This window comes from Coptis chinensis, chromosome 5, assembly GCF_015680905.1.
Source record: "Coptis chinensis isolate HL-2020 chromosome 5, ASM1568090v1, whole genome shotgun sequence".
In the NCBI taxonomy this organism is placed as follows: Eukaryota; Viridiplantae; Streptophyta; class Magnoliopsida; order Ranunculales; family Ranunculaceae; genus Coptis; species Coptis chinensis.
Genome location: NC_141460.1, coordinates 8,089,745 through 8,112,970, shown reverse-complemented (window position 1 = coordinate 8,112,970; position 23,226 = coordinate 8,089,745). Strand labels below are relative to the sequence as shown.

General features: G+C 41.0%; 1 protein-coding gene and 1 long non-coding RNA gene across 3 annotated transcripts; one reads left to right on the top strand and one right to left on the bottom strand.

Annotated features, from left to right (window-relative positions):
• Nucleotides 1-4,644: 4,644 nt before the first annotated feature.
• LOC147496508 (uncharacterized) lies at nucleotides 4,645-6,078 on the top strand. 2 transcript variants are annotated; one of them, XR_015197132.1, is made up of 3 exons: nucleotides 4,645-4,806; nucleotides 5,707-5,819; nucleotides 5,942-6,078. It is a non-coding gene; the product is annotated as an uncharacterized LOC147496508 (long non-coding RNA). The 2 variants fall into 2 exon arrangements; XR_015197131.1 differs by having other exon boundaries at nucleotides 4,645-4,826.
• A 12,415-nt stretch (nucleotides 6,079-18,493) lies between these two features.
• LOC147496507 (uncharacterized) lies at nucleotides 18,494-18,805 on the bottom strand. Its single transcript, XM_086562598.1, has one exon. The coding sequence runs from the start codon at nucleotides 18,803-18,805 to the stop codon at nucleotides 18,494-18,496; it is 312 nt and encodes a 103-aa protein (XP_086418724.1).
• Nucleotides 18,806-23,226: the final 4,421 nt, after the last annotated feature.

Below are 23,226 nucleotides of genomic sequence, written 5' to 3'. Positions count from 1 at the left end.
TAGTGGAGTGTCATACTTCCTTTTCCTCGTGTTGACAATATTAATGCTAGCTTGGAGGTACTGGTTCTAAAGAAGCATTGAAGAAACAACACGCATTGATATAGATGTCTGTGAGCTGTTCTACAGACAAGTCAATAATGCTCGGGTCTTGTTGGAAATCAACATTAACTTGTCTTGGGCCATCGATATCCACCGCTGCAGATAAGTATGCCAATGCATCCGCATGTCGGACGTCATTCTGAGGCCTCTGTACAATCGAGATGGTCTCGAACTGAAGAGCAAGTATGTAAAGTAGACTTAGGTATATGCTGCCATCCTATCATCTCGGGCTTCAAAGGACCCGATGAACTGACCTACCACCAATCGTGAGCCAGTGAAAATTTATAATTTTCGAACTCCTAAGTCTAAAGATGTCAGCATGGCGTAAAGGACAGCCTAGCTCATACTCATCTGCTACATTATTGGATGCCTTAAACTCGAAACGAACTAAGTGCTCGATGGCCGATTTGTCTAGCTTGATAAAAACACATCCTAATCCGGAGCCGACTTTGTTATATGAGTCATCCGTGTAAACAATCCATGAATCGGGTGATGGGCGCTTCACTAGAGATACCTTCGTCTTGGTTGATTTTAGGGACAAAATTGTCAACTTGAAAATATGTCATTAGAGATGCAAGGGTGTGACCCTTTTATGAAATGTGGGGTTCAAAGATAATTAATGTTGTAAGCTCTTAAATAGATGTCACATTTAGCTTTCACAGTTTCGGCGACTACAGAAGTGACTACTATCAATAAATGGTTAATGTCTTCTTCAAAATCGTTGGACATTTCGATAGGTTTTAGTGAGGAAGAAATTTGAGAAATGGGGCTTGTGTTGAACTAGGTTTTCTTAAATGTCGATCCCAGTGTTGAAAAATCACGTAAAACACGTATTATTTGTATCATTGTTTGTTTTACGTTTCTTTTACAAATCTTACTTAACCTATTAAATATTGATTAGTATAGTGGCTTGCAAAGTATCGATCCTACTCTAAATAATTAATTGATGATAATAGAATATTCTAATCTAAATTACTTTAATGAATGCAAGTGAAAGATATATGGCCAAATAATGAATATATAGTTGATTTGCACTACACCATAACAACATTTTTGTGACACTGAGTTTTTCTCATTAGTGACGCCAAATTGGCATCAGGAATTTTGTGACGACACTTTGGCGTCACAAAACTATTAAAATCGTCACTAATAATCTGATAATTATTTTAATTAAATTTTGGCGAGTTTTAAGAAATAATGTGACGGCAAGAGAGCGTCAAGATGTCTAGAATACCATAAATTACAAAAAAAGGGACCGGTCTGCCTCTACTAAACCAACTCTCGTATAAATTACAACTCAAACACTTTTCTTCGATCTAGTTCCCATCTCTCTCGATTTCCCACCACTAAACCAGGTCTGCCTCCAAAAGTTATACAGAAATCTTAGAATTGAAGGTTGAACAAACTATATAAACGATTGAAGTCTCAAAGATTCTTTCTACTTGTACCGAAACCAAAGACGTTGAAGGAGATAGATCTGGAAAAACACTCATAAATGTTGTAGATTTGATGGAGAGGTACGCAAGCCATGAAATTTGTGATTCAATATGAGACACTCGATTATTTCGGCCATGAAATTTGAAATTTGAAATTTGTGATTAATCAGGTTAGGGTTTTGAAATTTGTGATCTGGAATCTTAACTTGCTAGGATTTGAAGATGACTTAAACTGAAAAATCGACTCGTTTCATTCAAAATTTTATTTTTTTAGCTTTAAATTTCTTTGCTCTGAAAATTACTTCTCTACATTAATTTTTTGTCATGGCGATTGTTAAATTCTTTAGATTTCGTTCTATACTATGCTGAATATAGAGAGTGCTTCACCATCCTTGATGAACAAGTTCTTTAGGTATGGTGACTTCAAGAGGAGTTGTTTTTTAGGTAACCGTTACTGCTGCAAGGACTAAGATTTATTTTGAAATATGTATTTTCTTCCTTATTTCAAGCACCTTAACCCGTCTTCAACCAGACAAACTCTTATTGCCTTACAGGATTTGTAATTTATTGCAATTTGATAGCATGTTTGGCTTGGAAGTACCAATGACGGGTTGAGGGTCTGTTTATGCGAGCAATCGTTTGTAAAATAATATTTCTGTTTTCTCATGGACGTCTTCTTGTCATATTAATAACTTGTTTAGGGTTTTAGTAGGACTTGTTGTTTGGGGTAAGATATTTTGTTTTGCTATATTTCCATGTTTTGTATTTAGAATGTCATGTGTAGCTGTGTTCCTGATTTAGAAAACAAGAAATGTAGGAGTTCGACTTTAGTCTCCTGGCAATTGGATGGCAAAAGCAGGGTGATTTCTCAATAAAGATAACAAGGAAAAGTATAATGTAGTGCACAAATAACCGCCCATAGGACATTATATTCAAACTCCCCTTGATCTCTATTCTGTGTTATTGTGAACTTGCAATTCTTAAACAATGTTGTCCCTCGGAGATCTTCTTTTCGTGTCTGTTTTGGCACATCTTTACTCTTGCTGGTGTTAAAAAACTCAATTAGTTGATGATCGAGTTGGTTGTATAACAAATTCTCACCCCTTGTTTATTGGTGGCAGGTACCAGAAAATTATGATGTCTTTGATTTTAAAACTCAAGCACGTACTACAACATAGCAATATACGCCTTACTTGGGATGAGGATGAGCCTAATCGAAAGGCCCTGAGGCGGAACATCACTAATAAGCATGTTGGTGAGCTAACTAGTACCTTTTGCTTGAAGGTATATCATCTACTAATTCTACAATCATAGGCTGAACTAAAATTCATCTTCTTATTAGAGGTAAAAAAAATACTAAAGTTATTTTTTATACTAAAAGATCAGACAAAACATACTACGTCTTTGAGAAAACGTATGAAAAAGGTAGTAGTTTATGATTTATGTATATCTAAAATACTTACCTTAGTGTGAACATTTACCGTAAGATTTTTCGCATTTTTTAAGGCGGACAGGGAATGAGGTTTTCCCTTTAGTCTCCTTGTTTCCCACCTGAATCCATTGTTAGTTCATTAAAAAAGTTGCAATGCAACCATTTTTTGTTGCATGTTCAATCACAATTATTCAGTGAAGTGTTTAGGTCCAACTATCTTATATGTTTGTTTTGTCGTCTCAATAATAATGGCCAGTCAAGACTTACTCATATTTTAGAAAATAGAATAATTGGTTGTTCTATCAAGTTTTAAATTTCTAATACTTTGAAATTGGGGATGAATTGTCTTGATATTATAACTAATGTTAGAGTGAATGTCAAAAAGCTTTACTTTGTGTTGTACTTAGTGTTAAGTGTACTCTTCAGTTGTTGTGCATTTTCTCTTCAATTGCAGATGTATAGCCAAGTGTACTCTTCAGTTGTTGTGCATTTTCTCTTCAATTGCAGATGTATAGCCAAGTCCCAAGGCTCAAAATCTGGTTAATTAGGATCTCTTTTCTATGATATTCTGATTTGTCTGAGGAGGAATTAGGTGGATGTCTTGTTTATTGTATGCAAATGCAATGTTGTTTAGTGTAAGAAGAGGGTTGAAAACTCAACATCTTTGTGAAGACCAAACACTTCCTTACACACATTTCATAGAACATTATTTTTTTAGTGATAAAATAAGTCACTGATTCATATGTTGAGTGGTAATTTTTGCTATCAACCCACGTGAAACTACTGGTTTTCATATGTGAGTTTATTGTGATGTTTTAAATGCTTCACACAATAAATCCTAATATGTACTTGTCCTTTTGCTTTGGATTCTTGTGAAGTTCAAGTGCAAATTCTGCTTGATGGAATGCTATTTGCTGACGAGCAAGAAGGCTTGGGATTATTTAATTTTTCTTCTGCTTATTAAGAAGTATGGGACAATGGAGAATTTGGAAGAGGTATTACCACTCTACATTTCTACTTCATGTTTGATCTGATTTGTGGATTGAATCCATTTGTGTTATCAGTTTTTTATACACATCTATTCTACCTCAAGCAGTACCATGTCGCTTCCATTCTACCTCAAACAGTTTTCATTCTTTAAAACTGATAAATTGATCTTGTACCAAATGGTTTATGAGTTAGCCCCACATGAGTAAATAGGATTTATTAGGCGCTTTTATATTTTGTTAGGGTTTTTTAGCTTGAGCAATTTATCAAAGACTACATAATCAAGGCTATACAGGATGATCAAATATACCTGGGATACTAAAGAGTAGATAAGAACTGAAGGAGTACTTGAAAATTCTTGCTTGACTCTGTAAAAATTCGTCATGAGTTTGATAAAGGCTAGCATGATTTTGTATACAATTGACACTATTTTACACAACATGTTTTCTCTTTGTTATAAGTTTTTTGGTACGCAATTAATTTTATCCACTATCTTTCGACCTTTTTGGCGGGATTAGTGGCGGGATTAGTTTATGACAACTCATGACATTAGTATGATAGAGTAGTATGTTGATTTTCTAAAAGTTGGACCTCTTGAACATCATTTTATCAGCCGCAAGAAAGTGTCTATTAAGTTTTCAGCATATCTTATGTCTTATCCTTTTGTTGTTTATAATGGATTAACTCATCTTTTTGTAAGGTAATTTTGTTGTTTTAAGTGGCCCTTTGGCCATGTTCAGTTATTCATTTACCATATCCTTGAGCATGCAGGTTGTCTATCACCTTGGTCCATGCAACTACGAAGTAACAAACAATCGCTTGGTTGGGCATGTGGAGTCTTGAAGCACTCCTGTACAACTTTTTTTGTCTATGTAACTTATAAATTCTCACTATTTGCCTTTATTAATGACACCGCACAATTCGTAGGAACAATGTGTAAGTTTAGTGGCACAAGTATGTTCTTTTAATTAGAATTGAAGGATTTATTAAATAGCTAAGCATATGAATTAATTTATATAGAGTTTGTAAGATATAGGATAGGGGTATGTCTAAAAATTTATTTGATTATGATTGTTGAACAAATTATGTGTTTCTCTAGGCCTATTATATTCTTGACCCCTTTAATCTATTTTGCTCTCTTTCAAGAGTGTGTGCTCCACTTTGCGTAAACTCCAAATGTAGAACCCCGTATATTTGGGTTAGGACGTAAACATCTTATGGGCTTTGAGGGGCCTTAAGTTGGTTTTAGTTTAAAGACCCACATTAGCATAGAATGTTGAGTGATGGACAGGCCAACTAATTGGGATTAACTTGATCTTTCGAACCCAATCCGGAGTACAAAAAAATCCGGAGTACAAAACGGATAAGGTAAGAAACCCCTAGACCCATCTCATTATCTATCTTCTTCTAGAAGATAGACCCATTTCAGTTCATTTAGGGGGTGAAAACCATGTGATAACCCCGTCAATATTAAGACAAGACCAGTATTAGGACAGGATGAGTTTTGGAGCTTTTGGATGCTATAATATACATTTTCTTGCTGTAAATCTCAGGCAAATCTCCTCTACTCGTTAGTCCCATTATTTCTTGTCTTGTAGATTTATAGTAGTAATTATTTCGTTCATTTTTATGTGCTCTTGAGATACTTTGTTGAATTAGATTTTCTTGGTTTAAGTAACATTTTTATTGGTTGAATTATTAATTATCTTAGGTTGTTGTATACTAGATTATGAATTCATCATACTATCTTAGGTCCTATTTCTAGGTATGGCAAGATCTACTAGAAAGCAGCCAAGAGCAGTTTGGAGAAAGGTTCTGACTATGCCAAGAAAGAGATGGAGCGTACTCAGCGCATTCTTGAAAAGGTGACATTCCAAATCTTTGTGTTTTTTAAAACTTTCAAGAAACGTTCAACATCCTGAACAACCCCTAGACTTTAACCTTCTTTTCTTTTTATTGGTGCTGTCAATCAACTCCGCCAACGCAGATGAGTTCACTCTCAACACTATGCGGTCAAGCTTATGTGGCGCAACAATACCAAAAGCTTGGGAATTATATGTTCAACGCTATTATTTGTCTTTTTTCTTGAGTTAACGCATTATGGTATACGTGTATAATAATGAGGAGGAGGAGGTGGAAGATTATGTCATAGCAATGGTTCTTTCAGTTTGTATCTAAGTTATTATGAATAGCCTACAAGGAACTCTTTCAGGTTAGATACAAGTCCTAGAGTTTAGTGCTTGACCATCTTTTCTTTTTCCAAGAAAGTTTTGAATTGACGGGGCCTGTGTAATGTGCAGGTATTGCTAGAGGAACTGGCTGGCAGCATCTGGATGCCTATGTCAACCTCCAAGCATTTTTTTTCTATTGTTGTGCACAAGAATATCAGCCATAATTCCTTGACCAAGCCAATTGGCGATATATGTTCACTAGTTTGCATAATACAAAACAAATGTATGATGAATTTTTTTGTATTACTTTTTGCTCATAGATGAACTTGAATACTTAATATGTGATCTTAAGTTGTAGTCAAGTGATTACATTAATTGAAATGGTATGTTGGTAGATTTTTTGATATATTTTTTGTGTTAATCATTTTGTGATACATGCTTTGTCAAATTTTGGTGTTTGGAGTTTTTGTAGTTGTATTTATGCAGGTGATTTAAGGGGGATAAAAAAGAAAAACGGGATGGCAACCAAAAACAAAAATTATTTTTTTTCAATTAAATGATATTTTGTGATGCCTGTCAGGCGTCACTAATTGCAAAGGGCTGTTATAAATAACTGACGCCAACAAGCTGTCACAAATATTTGTGATGCCAGAATGCCGTCACAAAAAAAAAGTGACACCACAGGGCTGTGCCAAATTATTGACGCCAAAATGGCGTCACAAATATTTGTGATGCCACAGTGCCGTCACAAAAAAAAGTGACACAAATTGAGACGCCAAATTTTTGACGCCAAAATGGCGTCACAAAAAATAATTGTGACGCCAAATAGCTGATACAAATTTGTTGTTTTGGTGTAGTGGTGGTTTTAGATTTAAACTATGTATAAACTAAATTAAAGTAAATATATATTTATGAATCAAGAGAGAGAATATCTTGGGAGAGATGAATCCACCAAAATCATAGAATTAGTCTAATAAATCTATCTATCATGTTTAGTAAGATCACTAATAGAGACTCACCATACCTACAAACCTTATGCTCATAACCATGATGATAATATGTGACTTTCAACGTGCTTTCTATTTTTCTATCAAATATTTTTTCAATCTCTAATGATATCTTCTATCTAACCGAATTGTGCTTTAAGTAACATTCAATATACAACTCTAGGTGCCATAGAAAATCCACATGTGACATTAATCATATAACTAGTTGAGGTGCCATAAAGAATCTAATCATCACACTAGAACACTAAAAACTATAATCATTCTATACAAAAAATAAAAATAAATAAATAAAGCTACATATTTTGATATCAGTGTTAAAGTTTTATGAGTTGTGAGATTCAATAAAAGAGTTATCTTTTGTTTGATTAATTAAAGTGTAGATTGTTAAACTGAAGATTCCGCCATCCAGCTGTAAAATCTATGTTATAGTTGCCAATAAAGTTCTAGAACTTTTATGCAATATCTATCTTCGATGAAAATCATTGTATTGAATTTCTCAATGCAACATCAATGTTATACGTTTATCTGTTGTTTAGCCGCTGGATGGTAGAACATTGTGATGTGGTCATGTGGAATCATGTTTGTATATATATTTGGATAACTCAATAAAGGTTACTTAATTATTCTCTTACACTTTTTTCCACTAACTAGAGTTAAAACAAGCTTGCACGGGGAGTTATTTATTTAAAAACTGTAGTAACCTCTTTTCTCTCTCTAACTCTAGTTTCTCTCTCTTACCTTAGGTTTTCCTCTAAGCCCCCCTTTTCTCTTTCTTTTTTCTCCCCTTTTTTCTCCTCTCACTGTTCTCTTAATTTATACCTCCTTCCTTCTGATCCTGGTCATCCATTTGTCCGCCATTCTCTCGGTCCTTCTCTCTTGCCACGTGTAGGGTTTTCGTACGTATTGGTGTATCTGACCCTTTATCTTGTGCCGCACGAGGAATATGCTTATCTGGTTCCAGGCTACTCCAACCTTCTACTCACGACATTCATCCATCGGTCTCATGCCTCATGTATTCCCCCTTCCCTTTATGTTTCCATAGTCGCGGCCCTGTTAAGATGCTCTCGGTTTTGCTTGCTATATTGCTACCATGCCCCTCTACCGCCAATCTTCCAGCTATCATAATTTGGGTCACTACATATGCCTCTCAAGTCCGCAAACTCACTGATGTTTGCGGAGTCGAGAAATCCTGCTTGCTTGCCTTCTTACTTGGCTTATGTTTCACGCTTTCCCATTCACCTTACACGTGTCCCACGCGTGCATGGTTCAAACCTCCTCGTTTTCTGTTCCTCCACGTGTCATGTTTCCCCTGGTTCAAATATTGGCTCCTCGGTTTCCGCCCCTTAGCTTTTCCCCTTTTGCCCCTCTCATTCTTCAAATCCTGCTCAATTCCTCTCCCCCTCTTCTTCATTTCTCACTCTCTTCTCCATTTTGTTTCCAATGCCATTTTCCTCAAGCTTCACCTCTCGATAGCCACCTTTGTCCTCATCTCACTACCAGCTTATTTTCGTCCCTTGGTGCTCTCCTTCTTTCTTTCTTCTCTCCGCACTTGCTCAAGAACTCCTTCTTGTCTTTGGATCAGTGCCTCAGGTTGGTTATTTTACTCTTTCTCTCTTGCATTCCATTTCATTTAACTGTTCATCTTCCATTAATCTTCCACCATGTTGGACTCCCAATCTAAAGGGAAGTCTCCCTCACGGTGGCATCCCCTCCTCCTGTGGACTCCTCCGCGGCCCCCTCCATCACTGGGCGACCATTTAAACTTCTACCGCGTCCCCCACGATCCCATCGCCCTAACTTAGAGGCCATTAGGGTTAGCTATGGCATACTTGATGATGTCCTTATCGAACACGTGCCTGACGTGACTCACTTTCCTCACTTAGTTCCCCACAAGCCGGGATGTCTAGTGACCATGGTTGGTCAAATCATCTCAGGCTTGAGATTCCCTCTTTCTTTGTTAGATGTCAAAGTGTGCAACTATTTCAATATTCCCCCATGCCAAGGGATAGGCAATTTTTGGCGTATTATGTATGCCGTGAATCACTACAACCAGACCCACGAACCCAAGATTGTCCTTCGCCGTGATATAATTTCCCATTACTACATACGAAAGAGCACTAAGGACATCAGGGTAGGGTACCATTCCTTCTGTGTCCGTCCCGGCAAGCGGTCTTTTATTCTTCAAATCACCACCTCTGACAAGACCTGGCATCATTACCCTCTGTACGTATCTGGTAACTTCCTGTCCGCAAACTTACCTCCTGAAGTGACTCTTAACCATCTTACCTTTCTACCTCGCGGTGAGTTTCGTCATATATTTCCCTTCTTCATATTATAGGTACTGCGGCCTGACACTGTCTTTTCTTTCTTTTGTACAGGTTGGAGGATTTACTCCATATCTAGTCTTTACGCCGGAGTCACTTCCACAGTCTTCGATCACATTCATAATCTGGGTCCTAATAAATGGACTTTGAAGATCAAAGGGCATTGATCCCTCTTCGGGGACTGTTAATGACTAATCCCTCTCTACATACCTTAGGTAAGTATTCTGCTCCCTTCTATCGCCCTCCCCCACCCAAAGAAAGAAAACCTTAAAATAAAGTGAGGGGCCTTCAAACCTCCCCAAGGTCCCGGCCTTCTAAAAGTAAACCCCATAGATCCCCTGGGGCTTTACCCATGAAAACTTCCAAATCCCCCGGGCTCGGCCCGGGCCCTTCCCCGCCTTCTAAAAGTATAGTTACCCAAGAAAAAAAATCCACCGCCCACCTTCCTTCTCAATCCTGTAGATATACTCCCTCCTCCCTTCTCTCTATTTATGACTGGGAAGACTAGTACACCTCCACAGATACCCCATCAGCAGATTCAACCCCTCCTCCCATGGACATCACCAAAATTCAGCTATACGACAGTGAGTCCGATGACGAAGTGATAGAGGTGGCCGCCACTCAATCGGGCCCTACCCCGTCGGATGCCCCTGTGTCTGCGGAGCCCTCTTCTGGTGAGCCTCCTCTCAAATGTAGCCGCCTTTCCCCCTCCACCGAACCAGCCGCTGTTGTTCCTCCTACCACTCAGCCTCATCGTCCCTAAAGCTTTCTACCCCACCTTCAAGGTGCGCGGCCATCAGGTCAATGTCGCGGATTCCGCTATGGAAAACCCAGAGGTCATGTCTGCCATTTTCTATGGTTCCCATCTTCCTCGTGATCTAGCTTATGCGGATAGCTACACCTTTGAGCAACACCGCATTTCCCTTTACACCGCCTGGGAGAAGGTAATCTACTCTTTTATAGTATGTCCCTCTTTCATTTCTTGGACATTCTGACCCCCTTTCCATTTTTAGGCGAGCTTGTATATGTCTTACATGATCCGCGGCCTCTTCTCCTCTTTCAGTACTGTGGAATCACTAGAAAAGGAGGTGGGCGGACCTAACAGATTGAGGGCCACTTGCACCCGTCTTCAGACATATCTAGAAGTTGCAGCTATGGCCAACCTCTACGCTGAGGACGAGCTAAAAAATGTTGAAGCTGCCATCAACAATTCATGGATGGAGTAAACGACCGTTTGAGCAAGCAACGTGAAACCCTTCTCCTCCAGCACACTGAACACACCAACGCCCTCCTTCTGCAGCACACCAAAGATATGGAGCAGCTTCGAATAAGCTTCAAGGCCCAGGCCGAGAAGCGACTGGCTAAAAAACTTGATGAAGAGCATGCCCATCTAGCCAAAGAAAGGCGTCTTCTCCCAACGAAGCCTCCATCCCCGCTGCAAGAGACTCATGATGCTGTGAGCCCTATTGCTGACAATCTCTCCATATTGATGTCTGATGCCCCAATTGACCTTATTACTCCCTCCGACCCTGCAGTGGCATCCCCTGACATGACACTTCCTACTGACAACCCGTCCCAGGATTGAGATCATCCCCATTGTTGGCCCTACTCTTGTCTTTGCATATTGTATTTGACTTTACTTATCTTTGTTTTGTAACTAACTTTAACACATTTACTACCCAGTTGTTATTTTCTTGGTGCTTTAATTTGGTTACATTTATTTTATTTCTCCTTGCATGCTTCTCTCCCCTTGTTGTAATGTTGATTAGGTCGCGGTATCCCTACCGATGTGCAACATCGGGGCTCTGCTAGCCTCGATCTCGTGATTTGCGACTTTAGCCCGTGAAGGGCTCATCCCCTCCACAGTCCCATCATTATTCTTACTTTACAACTTGCTAGAGCATCTATCTCTCTTTGCCCCCATGCGGGATTGGTGACTCTCAGTTGCGAAGGGCTCATCTTGCTCTGCGGACTCCCTTAGGCCATGCAACCCATCAGAGCAAATACTCTTGCCCGTGTTTGATTCGGACCTCTTGTCTGTGAAAGGTTCATCCCCTCCGCTATCCCCTCATTATGCTTCATTTGGTACTCGTTGGGGAATCTCTCTATGCCCCCATGTGAAATTTGTAACTCTCATTCGTGAAGGGCTCATCCTACTCCACGGACTCCCTCCTTCCTCCCTAGTAAGATCTGAAAACATTTCATTACAAGATATACTCTTTTTGCTTTCTCAAAAGTGTCATTGTATTATATATTTACAAACAGCTTCAGTTTCTTGCTTTGGATTACCATTACAATTAAGTGTAAATTTTCTTTAACATTCTTACATTCCATAGTTTCTCTACTAACTTTCCCTCCGCCGTTTGTAACTTGCAAGTGCCTGCTCCCCCTATATCCACCACTGTGTAGGGCCCCTCCCAATTGGGCCCCAGCTTCCCATCATTCTGTCTTTCAGTGCTTGGAGTCACTCGGTGGAGCACTGCATCTCCTATTTTGAAATGTCGCGGTTTGACTCTCCTATTGTACTATCTCTGGATGCATCGGTGGTACTCTTCCAACCTTATACGAGTAGCGTCCCTTCTTTCCTCTGCCAAATTCAAGTCTCTCGCCAATATACCGTAGTTCGACCCTTCCTCCACAGCCTTTGTACGGGTAGTTAACGCCACCATCTCCGACAGGATCACGGCCTCCACGCCGTAAGCCAAAGAGAATGGGGTCTCTTTAGTGGTTGTCCGAGGCGTGGTTCTGTAGGCCCAAAGGACATGATTCAGTTCATCGGCCCATGCTCATTTCTTGTCTTCCAACTTCCTCTTGAGATTGTTCATTATAGTTTTGTTAGAAGACTCTGACTGACCATTGCCCTCAGGGTTGTATGGTGCCGAGAATCCCTGTTTAACTTTATACACCTGCAAGAACTCCTGTACCTTGGCTCGTGAATTGAGTCCCATTATCCGCAATAATGGCATATGGCAATCCAAATCTACATATGATGTTCTCCCACAGAAACTTAATCATCTGGGCCTCCTTCACTTGCTGCAAGGGTACAGCCTCTATCCACTTCGTGAAATAGTCGGTAGCGGCCAGCATGAATCTCTTCTTGCCGTTGGCCATGGGTAGCGGTCCCACTATATCCATTGCCCACATTACAAACAGCTACGGACTAGATACACTGTGCAACTGTTCGGCCGGCGCGAAGATCAATTGAGCAAATCTCTTACACTTGTCACACTTCTTAGCAAACTCCACTGCGTCCTTCTTCATATGGGACCAAAAGTAGCACTGTGTTATCAGTCGATGGGTCGTGGTTCTCCCCGCCGAATGGCTCCCGCAATCTCCCCCATGTAACTCTGCTAGTACTTCTTGTGCCAGCCTTGGCCCCAGGCATCTCAGCAATGGTCCACTAAAGTTCTTTCGATACAACTCTCCTTCTATCAAAATATACCTCTGAGAAGCTTGTTCCCACCTTCTTCTCTCTTTCTTATCAGTCACCTGTTCTCCAGCTAAAAAGCTCTTGATGGGGTCCCATCCATCCGTCGTCTTCTCCGCGACCTGGCATACCTCTGTTGCCTCCTCCATGCTCGGTTTCTCCAACCTCCTTACTGTTATTGTTCTCTCCTCTGATCCAGGAATTGCCGCAGCTACGTAAGCCAGGGAGTCGGCATGCCTAATTTCCCCTCGCCCTAAATGTATAAACCTGATCCTTTTAAATTTAGCGGCCCTTTAACACAATACTTCCAAATATCTCGCCATCCGCAGGCACTTGGCAGTGAACCCTCCATTCGCCTGACATACCACTAGATTTGAGTCCAAGTACACCGTCAACTCACTTACCCCCAAGTCCTCAGCCATTCTCAAACCCGCTATCACCGCCTCATACTCCGACTCGTTATTGGAGGCAGCAAATCCCAACTTCATTGTTAGTTCTATCCTGTTGTTATCCGGTGTAACCATCACTACCCCTATTCCCCTGCATGTATCTATTGCAGATCCATCGACGAACACCCTCCACCCATATCTTTTGTCCCAAGGATCTAAGAAGTCTTGCTCAGTACACTTCTCTGGTTCCATGACCATCTCTTCCCCCCCAAGTGGGATCTTCTACCGAGAATTCTGCCAAGAATTCTGCCACTGCCTGTGCCTTCTCCGCGGTCCTAATCTGATATTATATCTCATATGAACTCAGCATTACTGCCCATTTCAACATTCTTCCTGACTTTTCTGCCTTCAGCGCTTGTTTCAGTGGTAGATTTGTGACCACCACCACCGAGTGTGCCTCGAAATAAGGTTTTAGTTTCAGAGCAGAGAATATCAAGGCCAGTGCATATTTCTCAACTCTATAATACCGGGTCTCGGCATCCAGTAATGTTTTACTCTGGAAGTATACCGACTTCTCTATTCTGTCTACAACCCGGACCAAGACGGATCTAATAGCATATTCCGTGACCCCCAGATACAAGTATAACTTTTCTCCCTGTTCCGGTCGTGACAGTAAAGGTGCTTTACCTAAATAACTCTTCAAATCTTTGAACGCCTTTTCGCACTCTGCGATCCATATGAAATCTGGGGTACTTCTCAGCAACCGATACAACGGTCTACATTTGTCTGACGACTTTGAAATGAATCTGTATAAAGCTACGACTCTCCCCGCTAGGCATTGTACTTCTTTGACGTTCTGCGGCGAGGGCATCTCCACCATGGCTCTAATTTGCTCCGGGTTAGCCTCTATTCCTCGATAGGTAACAATGTACCCCAAGAACTTTCCCGTGGTCACTCCAAATGTGCATTTCTCTGGATTAAGCTTCAAGTTATGCATCCGCAGTATCCTAAACGTCTCCCTCAGTCCCTCTAAGTGCTCCTCCTCTGACATGCTCTTTTCCACCATATCGTCTATGTATATCTCCATTCCCTTTCGAATCTTGCTCTCAAACATTTTCTCTCCCACTCATTGGAAAGTAGCCCCTGCGCTCTTCAACCCAAAGGGAATCCTTGTATACCAATATGTAACCCCTTCTACCACAAACACCGTTTTCTCCTGATCTAGACCATACATCGCGACTTGATTGTATCCCATTGATGTGTAAAGTCCTGAATTATTATTAAGGGTATTTCGTAAATTTCATATTAAATCTAGGGTCGTTTATGTAAATTGGTCGTCGGGTTATATTTCAACCGTACGTAACTTACTGGAACTTAACTCCGACTCATAAGTCACATTAGGTAAGCGACCCATATCTAAAAATTTGACAAAAATGCGGTTAAGCGGTTTTCTCGCGGGCACGCCTTTTGCACGAGTTAACGGCTTACACGCATGAGTGGGTCATTGTTATAGCCTGCGGTGAGATAGAATATAGAAGATTAAATTTAGCGGGATGGGCCGGAAAAATAATTACGACGCGACGTCAAATTAGTGAGGGTTAGAAGTATTTAGGACCTTAAGCCCAATTGGGTCATATTGGGCTTGGGCCTTGACCGTATCGCACCAAAGAAAAAAAAAACAAAAATCGCGAAATCAAATCGCACCTCTTCTTCCCCAATTCGCACCTCTTTAAAACCCTAGGAGAGAGAAACTCCCTTCTCCCCAAATTCAGTGATTCAAACCAAGAATTAGAACACCCAATCCTTAGAAACTATAAACCCAAGTGTGCAGCTTCAAAAATTGAGTGGAATTTCATCGTAGTTCCGCGAAAGGTAAGTTAAATTCGTTTCAAATTAATGTTTAGATTCAAATTCAATAGCTTGAGGTTGTATTTGATGAGAGAAATTGAAATGGGGTGGTTTTAATGTCGACAGTAGCTGTTGGTGGAGATAGAGTGGAGCGATTTTGGTGGAGGAGAGAGCTAGAAGCGATTTTGTTGCTGAATTGGTAAGAGATTTTGATATTCTCTAGTTCTATACTTTGTTGATGAAGTTATTATGGTTGGAGTGTTGAAATTTGGATGGGATTGTGATGTATTGGAAAAAAAAATTTATAATAATAATTGAAATTGGTTGTTGAATGTCGGCAGTAGCTTGTTTGGAGAAGGTTGAGTTGAGCGATATCGGTGGAGCAGCTAGTTAGGGAGCTGTTCTTACTGACTCGGTAAGAATTATAAATATTCACTCTATTTCAAAGAAGTTATGTTATTTATATACTTGTTTAGGATTAGGTCGATTGATGAACGTTTGATAAGGAACACCCCGTAATTATTTCTAGATTTAAGGTGAATTGAAGAGTGGAATTTGTTTGTAGTTGGAGTTGGGAAAAATCTTAATCGTCAGTGGAATTGATAGGAGTGGTATTGACATAAAGGCCGCGGAGACCGTCGAAGAGTAATAAAGCACCCGAAATGGCCTGTAGCTCTGTTGACAGTAGTTATAGGAAAAAAATACCCGAAACCAATTTCTTAACGTCGAGATTTCTTCGGCTTACACTAGTTAAGAATTCCTCGTTGTTCGATCAATTCTAACAACCGACGATATGTATATGCTGTTATAGGAGTGAATTCGAGTTGATTCGGTCCATGGCCTCGATTTGGTTAAGTGGGCTTGAGGAGAAGGAGCTTGCTAAGGTAGGAACCTACATACCAATATATGGTCTGCTTATTTTCATGCATGATTTGAATTGTTTAAATAGGAAATAGATAGTTGCGTATCAACCATACATGTATATATGATATTCATGTTTTGCACTGTATTTCCTCGTTATAAACTATATATAGATAGCTTTCGTGTGAAATGGTTTTTTTGGTAAAATCGGGATAGCGGAGATTTGTTTTCTATGTTAAAAGAGAAAACTGGTTTTGGGAAGGGTTCGCGTCTCTTGTCTCAGTAAGGAGACAGAGAGATGGATTTTGTATGCGGGTGAGGATTACCCGGTTGTTTGTAAATATGTGTGAGGTTCTGGATTGTCCTTGGGATAGAGTTTGTTGTTATTTACGATGATTTGCCATTTGGGAATCATCGGTTGTCATTTACTATGACTGGCCGTTTGGGAGTCATAGGGTGTATGTGATCGATGGGGGAAATCCAGGAACTCACACATACAGGATCAACAGTTTTAAAAGAAAAACTAAATATGTATCTATAGTATTTGGAAAACAAGCGGTAATACGAGTATATATATAGATATTACTATGCTTATCACGAGGGGATTTAGAAAAGGAATTGTGAATTCCTAAAAAGAAGGAACTGTTGTCGCAAATTCGGAGACGGCAGTTCGCTCTAGGATTCCAACTGTGGTGTACACCTTTCGAGGTGGTGGGCCACCTTTAAAGGGATGCATCACTGGATGTAGTCCGGGAATTCCTTTTCTACTTTTCTAGATAACCATGCTTGTACGTGTCACGCTGTATGGTGATTAGCTTGTGTGGGGTTACATGCTACCTCGATGAGGTTTAGACGCGAAGAGTGAGAGTTTAGTCCACTCCTGGATGTGTGTCAGGATCCTGAGCAGTCTGCAGTCGTCGAACGGTTGACCACCGTAAGTTAGGTGACAGCCCGTATGGGGGTCGTGGTCACAGGGCCCACCTGAGCCCTAAAAGCTTTGGAGATTTTGTGTGTACGAACACAACAATGGCATTTCAGCTCCCTACCGGTAAAATCAGGAAAACAACGGTGCATGGTTCACAATTGGAAAATCTTGAACCGAGATTGCTTTGGGGATCGGGCTGAGTCAATACCGCCCTCACCATTCTAATAGGATCAAATGCAACAATAGTTGTATGATGATTGTGAAAACTCTATTTTGTATATCAATGAAGCATGTCGAGATGATTTCTGCTAGTTAGTGATGTATATATACATAGTCACAATATTTGAATACTATTATAGAAACCCTGCATGTTTTAAATGTTTTCTATAAGTAGACTATTTATTGGTTATGTGTGTTTCTACTGGGCATCGTTGTTGCTCATCCTACTTAACATTTCAGACGAGCCAGTTGCGGAGAAGGTTTTTCCTAACCCTAGCGATGATGGTCATGGCAATTTGGGAGGATTCCCTTATGCTTGACGAGGACAGAGTCAAGTTCGTAGTTGGGTTGTATAGAGATAGTCTAGGCATTTTGGTTGTATATTTATAGAGCTCAGCTCCTTTTGATGTATTTATTTGATGTATTCGAGTAGCAGTTACACTTAAACAGTGGGTGGATGTATATAATGTTGTTTAGAAGGTTGGGTTGTATATATATGGTTGTTGGAAGTTTGTAGTTTAGGATTTCCAGGTTATGATAGGTTTATGACAGGTTTTAGGGTTTACGAAGGTCGATTAAACAAAGGAAACTCTGCCGAAATTTTGGTAGAATTGTGAGGGTGTCAGCCTCGAGATTCACTCATCATCCTTGGGATGTGTGCTGGGGTCTCGGGGCGTGACATGATGCATCCATGAATGAAAATATCTTGAATCCAGATGTCCTGTCCACCAATTCATCTACTCGCGGCATTAGGTAGCTATCTTTGGGGCACTTTGAATTAACATCCGTAAAATCGACACACAAACGAACCTTGCCGTTTTTCTTTGGTACTGCGACTACATTAGACAACCAATCCGTGAACTCCACCTCACGTATTATTCCCACTCCTTTTAACCTCGCGAACTCCTCTCGAATTCCCTGGGCATACTTCGGCCTAATTCTTCGCATTTTCTGTCTCACTGGTTTAGCATCTTCCCTCATGTGCAACCGATGGCATGCGAACTCTGGGTCTAATCCCGTGACATCCTCAATTACCTATGTAAATATGTCCTTGTTTTCGGACAAGAATCACACCATCTCATTCTTTCACTCCTCCGACAAACTGGCCATATTGACGTGAACTTCTCTTCCTCTCCAATCCCCAAATTCACTATTTTAATCTCATCCAAAGTCTTCGGTCCCACCGACGCCTCAGCCTCCCTTTCGGTCGAGGCACACTGTAATTGCTATGCATGTCTCTTCTTGGAGTTCGAGGTCTCTCCTTCCGCTCCTCTAACCTATCTCTTTACTGTTCCCTGATGACTATTCTTTGTCGTTACCTGATCGCCGCAGACCTCATATCCCAGTCGGGGTAGAAAACTGGATCACCTAGTAGTAGGTGGATGGTATTACCTTCATCTTGTGGATCCACCGCCTCCCTAAAATGGCATTGTACTGTGAGTCTACATCCACCACCTTGAACCGAGAGAATATTGTCACTGGTCCTGTTGTCACAGTTGGGAGCAGGAGCTCTCCCAAAGGCTCTGTCACGCTCCCATTAAACCCGTACAGATTCGTCTGCGATGGCCTTAACTGCCGTCTGTCTATCTTCATCTCCTCCATCTCCCCTCTGAATAACAAATCCACCGCACTCCCGCAATCCACCAACACCCTTTGCACCATATAATTACCCATCGCCATTGTGATCACTAACGCGTCTTCATGAGGAGAATCGACAGCCCTAAGGTCGCGCCAATAAACACTATCTCCATTTTCCACTTGCGGACCATGGAGACGGTCGCGACTGTCCTGGCACTTCGTTGACTTGCTAGATACTCGCGGTTCATCTAATCTTGTCTCGGTGGGCGTTGTGGCTCAACACTTCTCCACTGTAAATGACATTGATCGTTCCCAATATCCTTCCCTGATTGGGGGTATGCTCCTCTTCCCTTTCTCAGCTATAAACTCCTTTAGCAATCCCTTCCCTATCATCCTCTGTACCATCCACTTCAAAGCATAGCAATCATTCGTCTCGTGGTTCGATATTTGATGGTAGTCGCAATAAGGCCTGTCGGGTATTTCCGTTGGTCTGTTTCGCGGCCCTTCATAACCCTGCAAATTTTGAATCAACAGCAACATCTCGCCCAACGGCCTATTTACCGCCACCTGTTCTATCTCTCGGTAAGGTTTCTTCTCTCTATTCTCTCTTCTGATCTCTACCCTGCCCCATTCCAGTCGTGATGAATTCCCTCGATACCTATCGTTTCCCTTGCCCGATGCCTCATACCCCCGGCGGTCCTCATTTCTCTCCAGTGACAATACTGCTTTTCCCGGTCTCTTCATCTCTTTTTGAATTGTGTCTTCATACCTTATATATTTCTCCACCCTCGGGTATAAGTCATACAGCGTCACAATTTCATTCTTTGCCACGGACTCGTGCAGCCTAGTTCCCGGTCGCAATCCTCGTTCAAAAGTTATCACTGCCGTTCTCTCATCCAAGTTTTCCACCTTCAACGTCTCTGCCTTGAATCTTCACAAGAAATCCCTCACCGACTCCGTGGATCTCTGCCTTACATTAAACAATGTCGCGATATCTACTACCTGCTTCTTCTGATGTATGAAGTGGTCTATGAACGACGCTTGCTCTAACTCCTGAAAGTTGTTTATACTCTTAGTTGGTAGCCAGTAATACTAGTCAGAGGCTCTCCCTTTCAGACTTGCGGGGAACATCATGCATTGCATCCTATCATATCCGCGACTCCTGCCACAGCGGCATCTGCTGGCGAAAGTGATGGATGTGATCCGCCGGGTCTCCCTTCCCTTCATACTGTAGGAATCGTTATGGTTGCAACGAATGATTACAAACCACAAAAACTCACACGCAGCGGAATAAGGGGTTCTCACGGTTTTGGATAGAAAATCATACATTTAGATCGGCTAAGATAACTCTGAGAATCCAAACTCTATGAAATCAGCAACCTCTTGATCTTCTGTTGTATTTCTATTCTTAGAATGGACGTTGTGTGGGCAACGATCTACCAACCCTTTCTTTCTCTCTTAATTTCCTTTCCTCTCTTTTTCAAACAATGAATAGTGAATTCAGCTAGGAGAGAAGGGTTTCTATTTATAGGCTACCACAGGGACCATGAGGAGAAATTAGGGTTGGGCCTCCTAACAGACTTGGGCTTCCCATGTTCGCCCAGAACACACGGCCCAAGTCCGTCAACAAATGACTTATTCCACTAAAGGCCATTGTTGCACTATCGCCCTAATCCCAAATTACGTGTTACGTTTATAGGATCCATATTATATGCTTGTTGATCTCCCCGTGTTTAAGATATCAAATGCCCGTTGATTAAGTCAAGTTACTGACAACTACATTAATCAACTTCTTATATCCTTGAGTAGTACCACTCAACCTCATTGTTATGTTGGATTAAATCCACCTGCAGGGTTTACATGACAATCCTTATGAGCTCCTCAAGGGGACATCATCAGCCCGACTTCCTGGGGGTCACGGATTCTTTCTATAATCAACAGCACACCTTACATACAGTGTCATTACCCAATCCATCGAGTTTGTTGATTCACAAATGAATCTCACTCATTGGTGATTTAAAACAATGTACAATGCACGTAAGTACCCGTTATTATATCCGGATTAAAAGGACAAGCATCCATAATAACAGAGGTGTTTGTTCTCTTATATAGTCAGTATAAAGAGAAACAACCTCACTTGGTCATGTTCAATACACACAAAGTGTGTACTAGTATAATCATATAGTCAAGATAGACTAATACCATATTATATTACAACCGTACCAATGGTTTGTCCAAATCCATCTAGGTTGTAAACGTTTACTTATACTTTATAAAGTACTGATGATATGATTTTCTATGTGTCACCACACACCATATCATCTACAACATAAAGTATTAGACGCATGCATATAACTAATAACATATATAATATGCATAGCATTTGCCCATATGATTCTCATTCAAAATATAAAGAATTAGAGTTAATACAAAAGTAATGTTTTTAGTATATAACCCTATCACATACCTCTCGAACCTGGGCTGGTTGAACCTCTTCGGGACCTCGGACTTCCACACCGCATCAGCCAACGGGTTGCGATTCAGTCCAGCCACCACCTGGCTCGCCGCTCCGCTTACACTCTTGGCTTGCTCCAGGTTTGCTTTCTAGCAATCATCTCTCTAACTTGGTCCTTTGTGAGCCCTGTCCCAACATTATTCTCCACATCTGGCCTCTATTCCTCCTCTTTCTCCGACTCCGACTCCTCTCTCTCAGATTCTTCTATAGTTTCCTTCTCCCTTCGGAGCCCTTCATTTTCTTCCCTCAGCCTCGCTATCTCCTCGTGCAGCAGCCTAGTTTCCTCTAAATCTGCCACTATTGTCTCTCCTTATTGACTCCACCTCTTCCTCAGCTACCATTGCTTTTCTCGGTCTTCCTACCCCTTGCTTCACCCTTGTCGCCATTTCTCTTTGTGCTTTGATCTCTCCCCACAGACAGGCGCCAAATGTAGTAACCTCTTTTCTCTCTCTAACTCTAGGTTCTCTCTCTCACCTTAGGTTTTCCTCTAAGCCCCCCTTTTCTCTTTCTTTTTCCTCCCCTATTTTCTCCTCTCACTATTCTCTTTATACCTCCTTCCTTCTGATCCTGGTCGTCCATCTGTCCGCCAATCTCGGTCCCTCTCTCGCCACGTGTAGGGTTTCCGTACGTATTGGTGCATCTGACCCTTTATCCTGTGCCGCGCGAGGAATATGCTTATCTGGTTCCAGGCTACTCCAACCTCCTACTCACGGCATTCATCCATCGGTCTCATGCTTTGTGTATTCCCCCTTCCCTCTATGTTTCCATAGCCGCGGCCCTGTTAAGATGCTCTCGGTTTTGCTTGCTATATCGCTACCATGCCCCTCTGCGCCAATCTTCCAGCTGTCATAATTTGGGTAGCTACAAAAACTTCTTAGGATATTAAAGGAATAAAGCCTGATGTTTCTAAACTTAACTACTCAATCACTAGTTTTTGCGAGGTGGCCTGGGGCGTGTGGATTTTGGGTTTTCAGTTCTTGGGAATGTTTTGAAACTTGGGATGAAGCCAAATGCGGTTACTTTTACTAAGGCGTATAGTCGCAGTAAGTTTCGTATAGGCGCATCTAGCATACACAAGTACAAAAAATCGAGTTTATTCACTTTATTGTGCCTTTCGAAACCACGAGTACACGACCTTCATTATTCATGCTCTACTTGAACAACAAGGTATATATATATAGCATTACAGAACCTGTAACAACTTCACTCTTTTCCATAAATCTCAATAACTTTATCACACATACTCATTCCATTCTCATTTCCTGTACATGTTAAGAGCTTGCGCCATTTACCTACCACAAAAGCCTCTCTAGTAAGAGTGGTATTTACCCCAAGTTTTAGGATATTCCCTCAAAAGCAAGATCTGTTCAACTTAAATGGCTAAGATGGTAGATGTAGATACGTCGGCTTGAATTCCCAGAGAATTCACCATATTCGTGGGCGAGATCCTAATAGTTGATGGAAGAATATGGCGTGTACTGTTTTTGTGTTAAACAGTTGAACAAATGAAATGCGTTGTTAAAGATAGGCATTCCTAATATACATTTTTTAATTATTAATGTTTCTAGGTTTGATCGAGGAGAGTGTCGAGTGAGTGCTGAGCTTCTTCTTTTGGTATCCCCGATTTTCAGTTCTAGCAGCTGCTGAACGACTGAAGGAACAAATGTTTTTAGTGGCCTCCACCAGAACCTCTAATGACACTTGATGCTGCTTCTCAATGGCCTCAACCTAAGAAATAGGGGGCCGAAAAATAAACGTCCAAATGGGTTAAATACTCAAAATTTGATTCCTAAACAGCCAATAAAGTTCCAGAACTTTTATGCAACAGTCATCTTCGATGGAAATCGTTGTATTGAATTTCTCAATGCAACATCAATGTTACGTACGTTGATCTGTTGTTTAGCCGCCATTGGATTGTAGATCATTGTGATGTACGTGGAATCATGCTTGAATGTGCTTATTCTCATACACTTTTTTCCACTAACTAGAGTTAAAACCAGCTTGCACG

Bases quoted from the DNA above. Each gene is read 5' to 3' on its own strand.
- LOC147496507 (XM_086562598.1), bottom strand. From the start codon at position 18,805: ATGGCGATGGGTAATTATATGGTGCAAAGGGTGTTGGTGGATTGCGGG.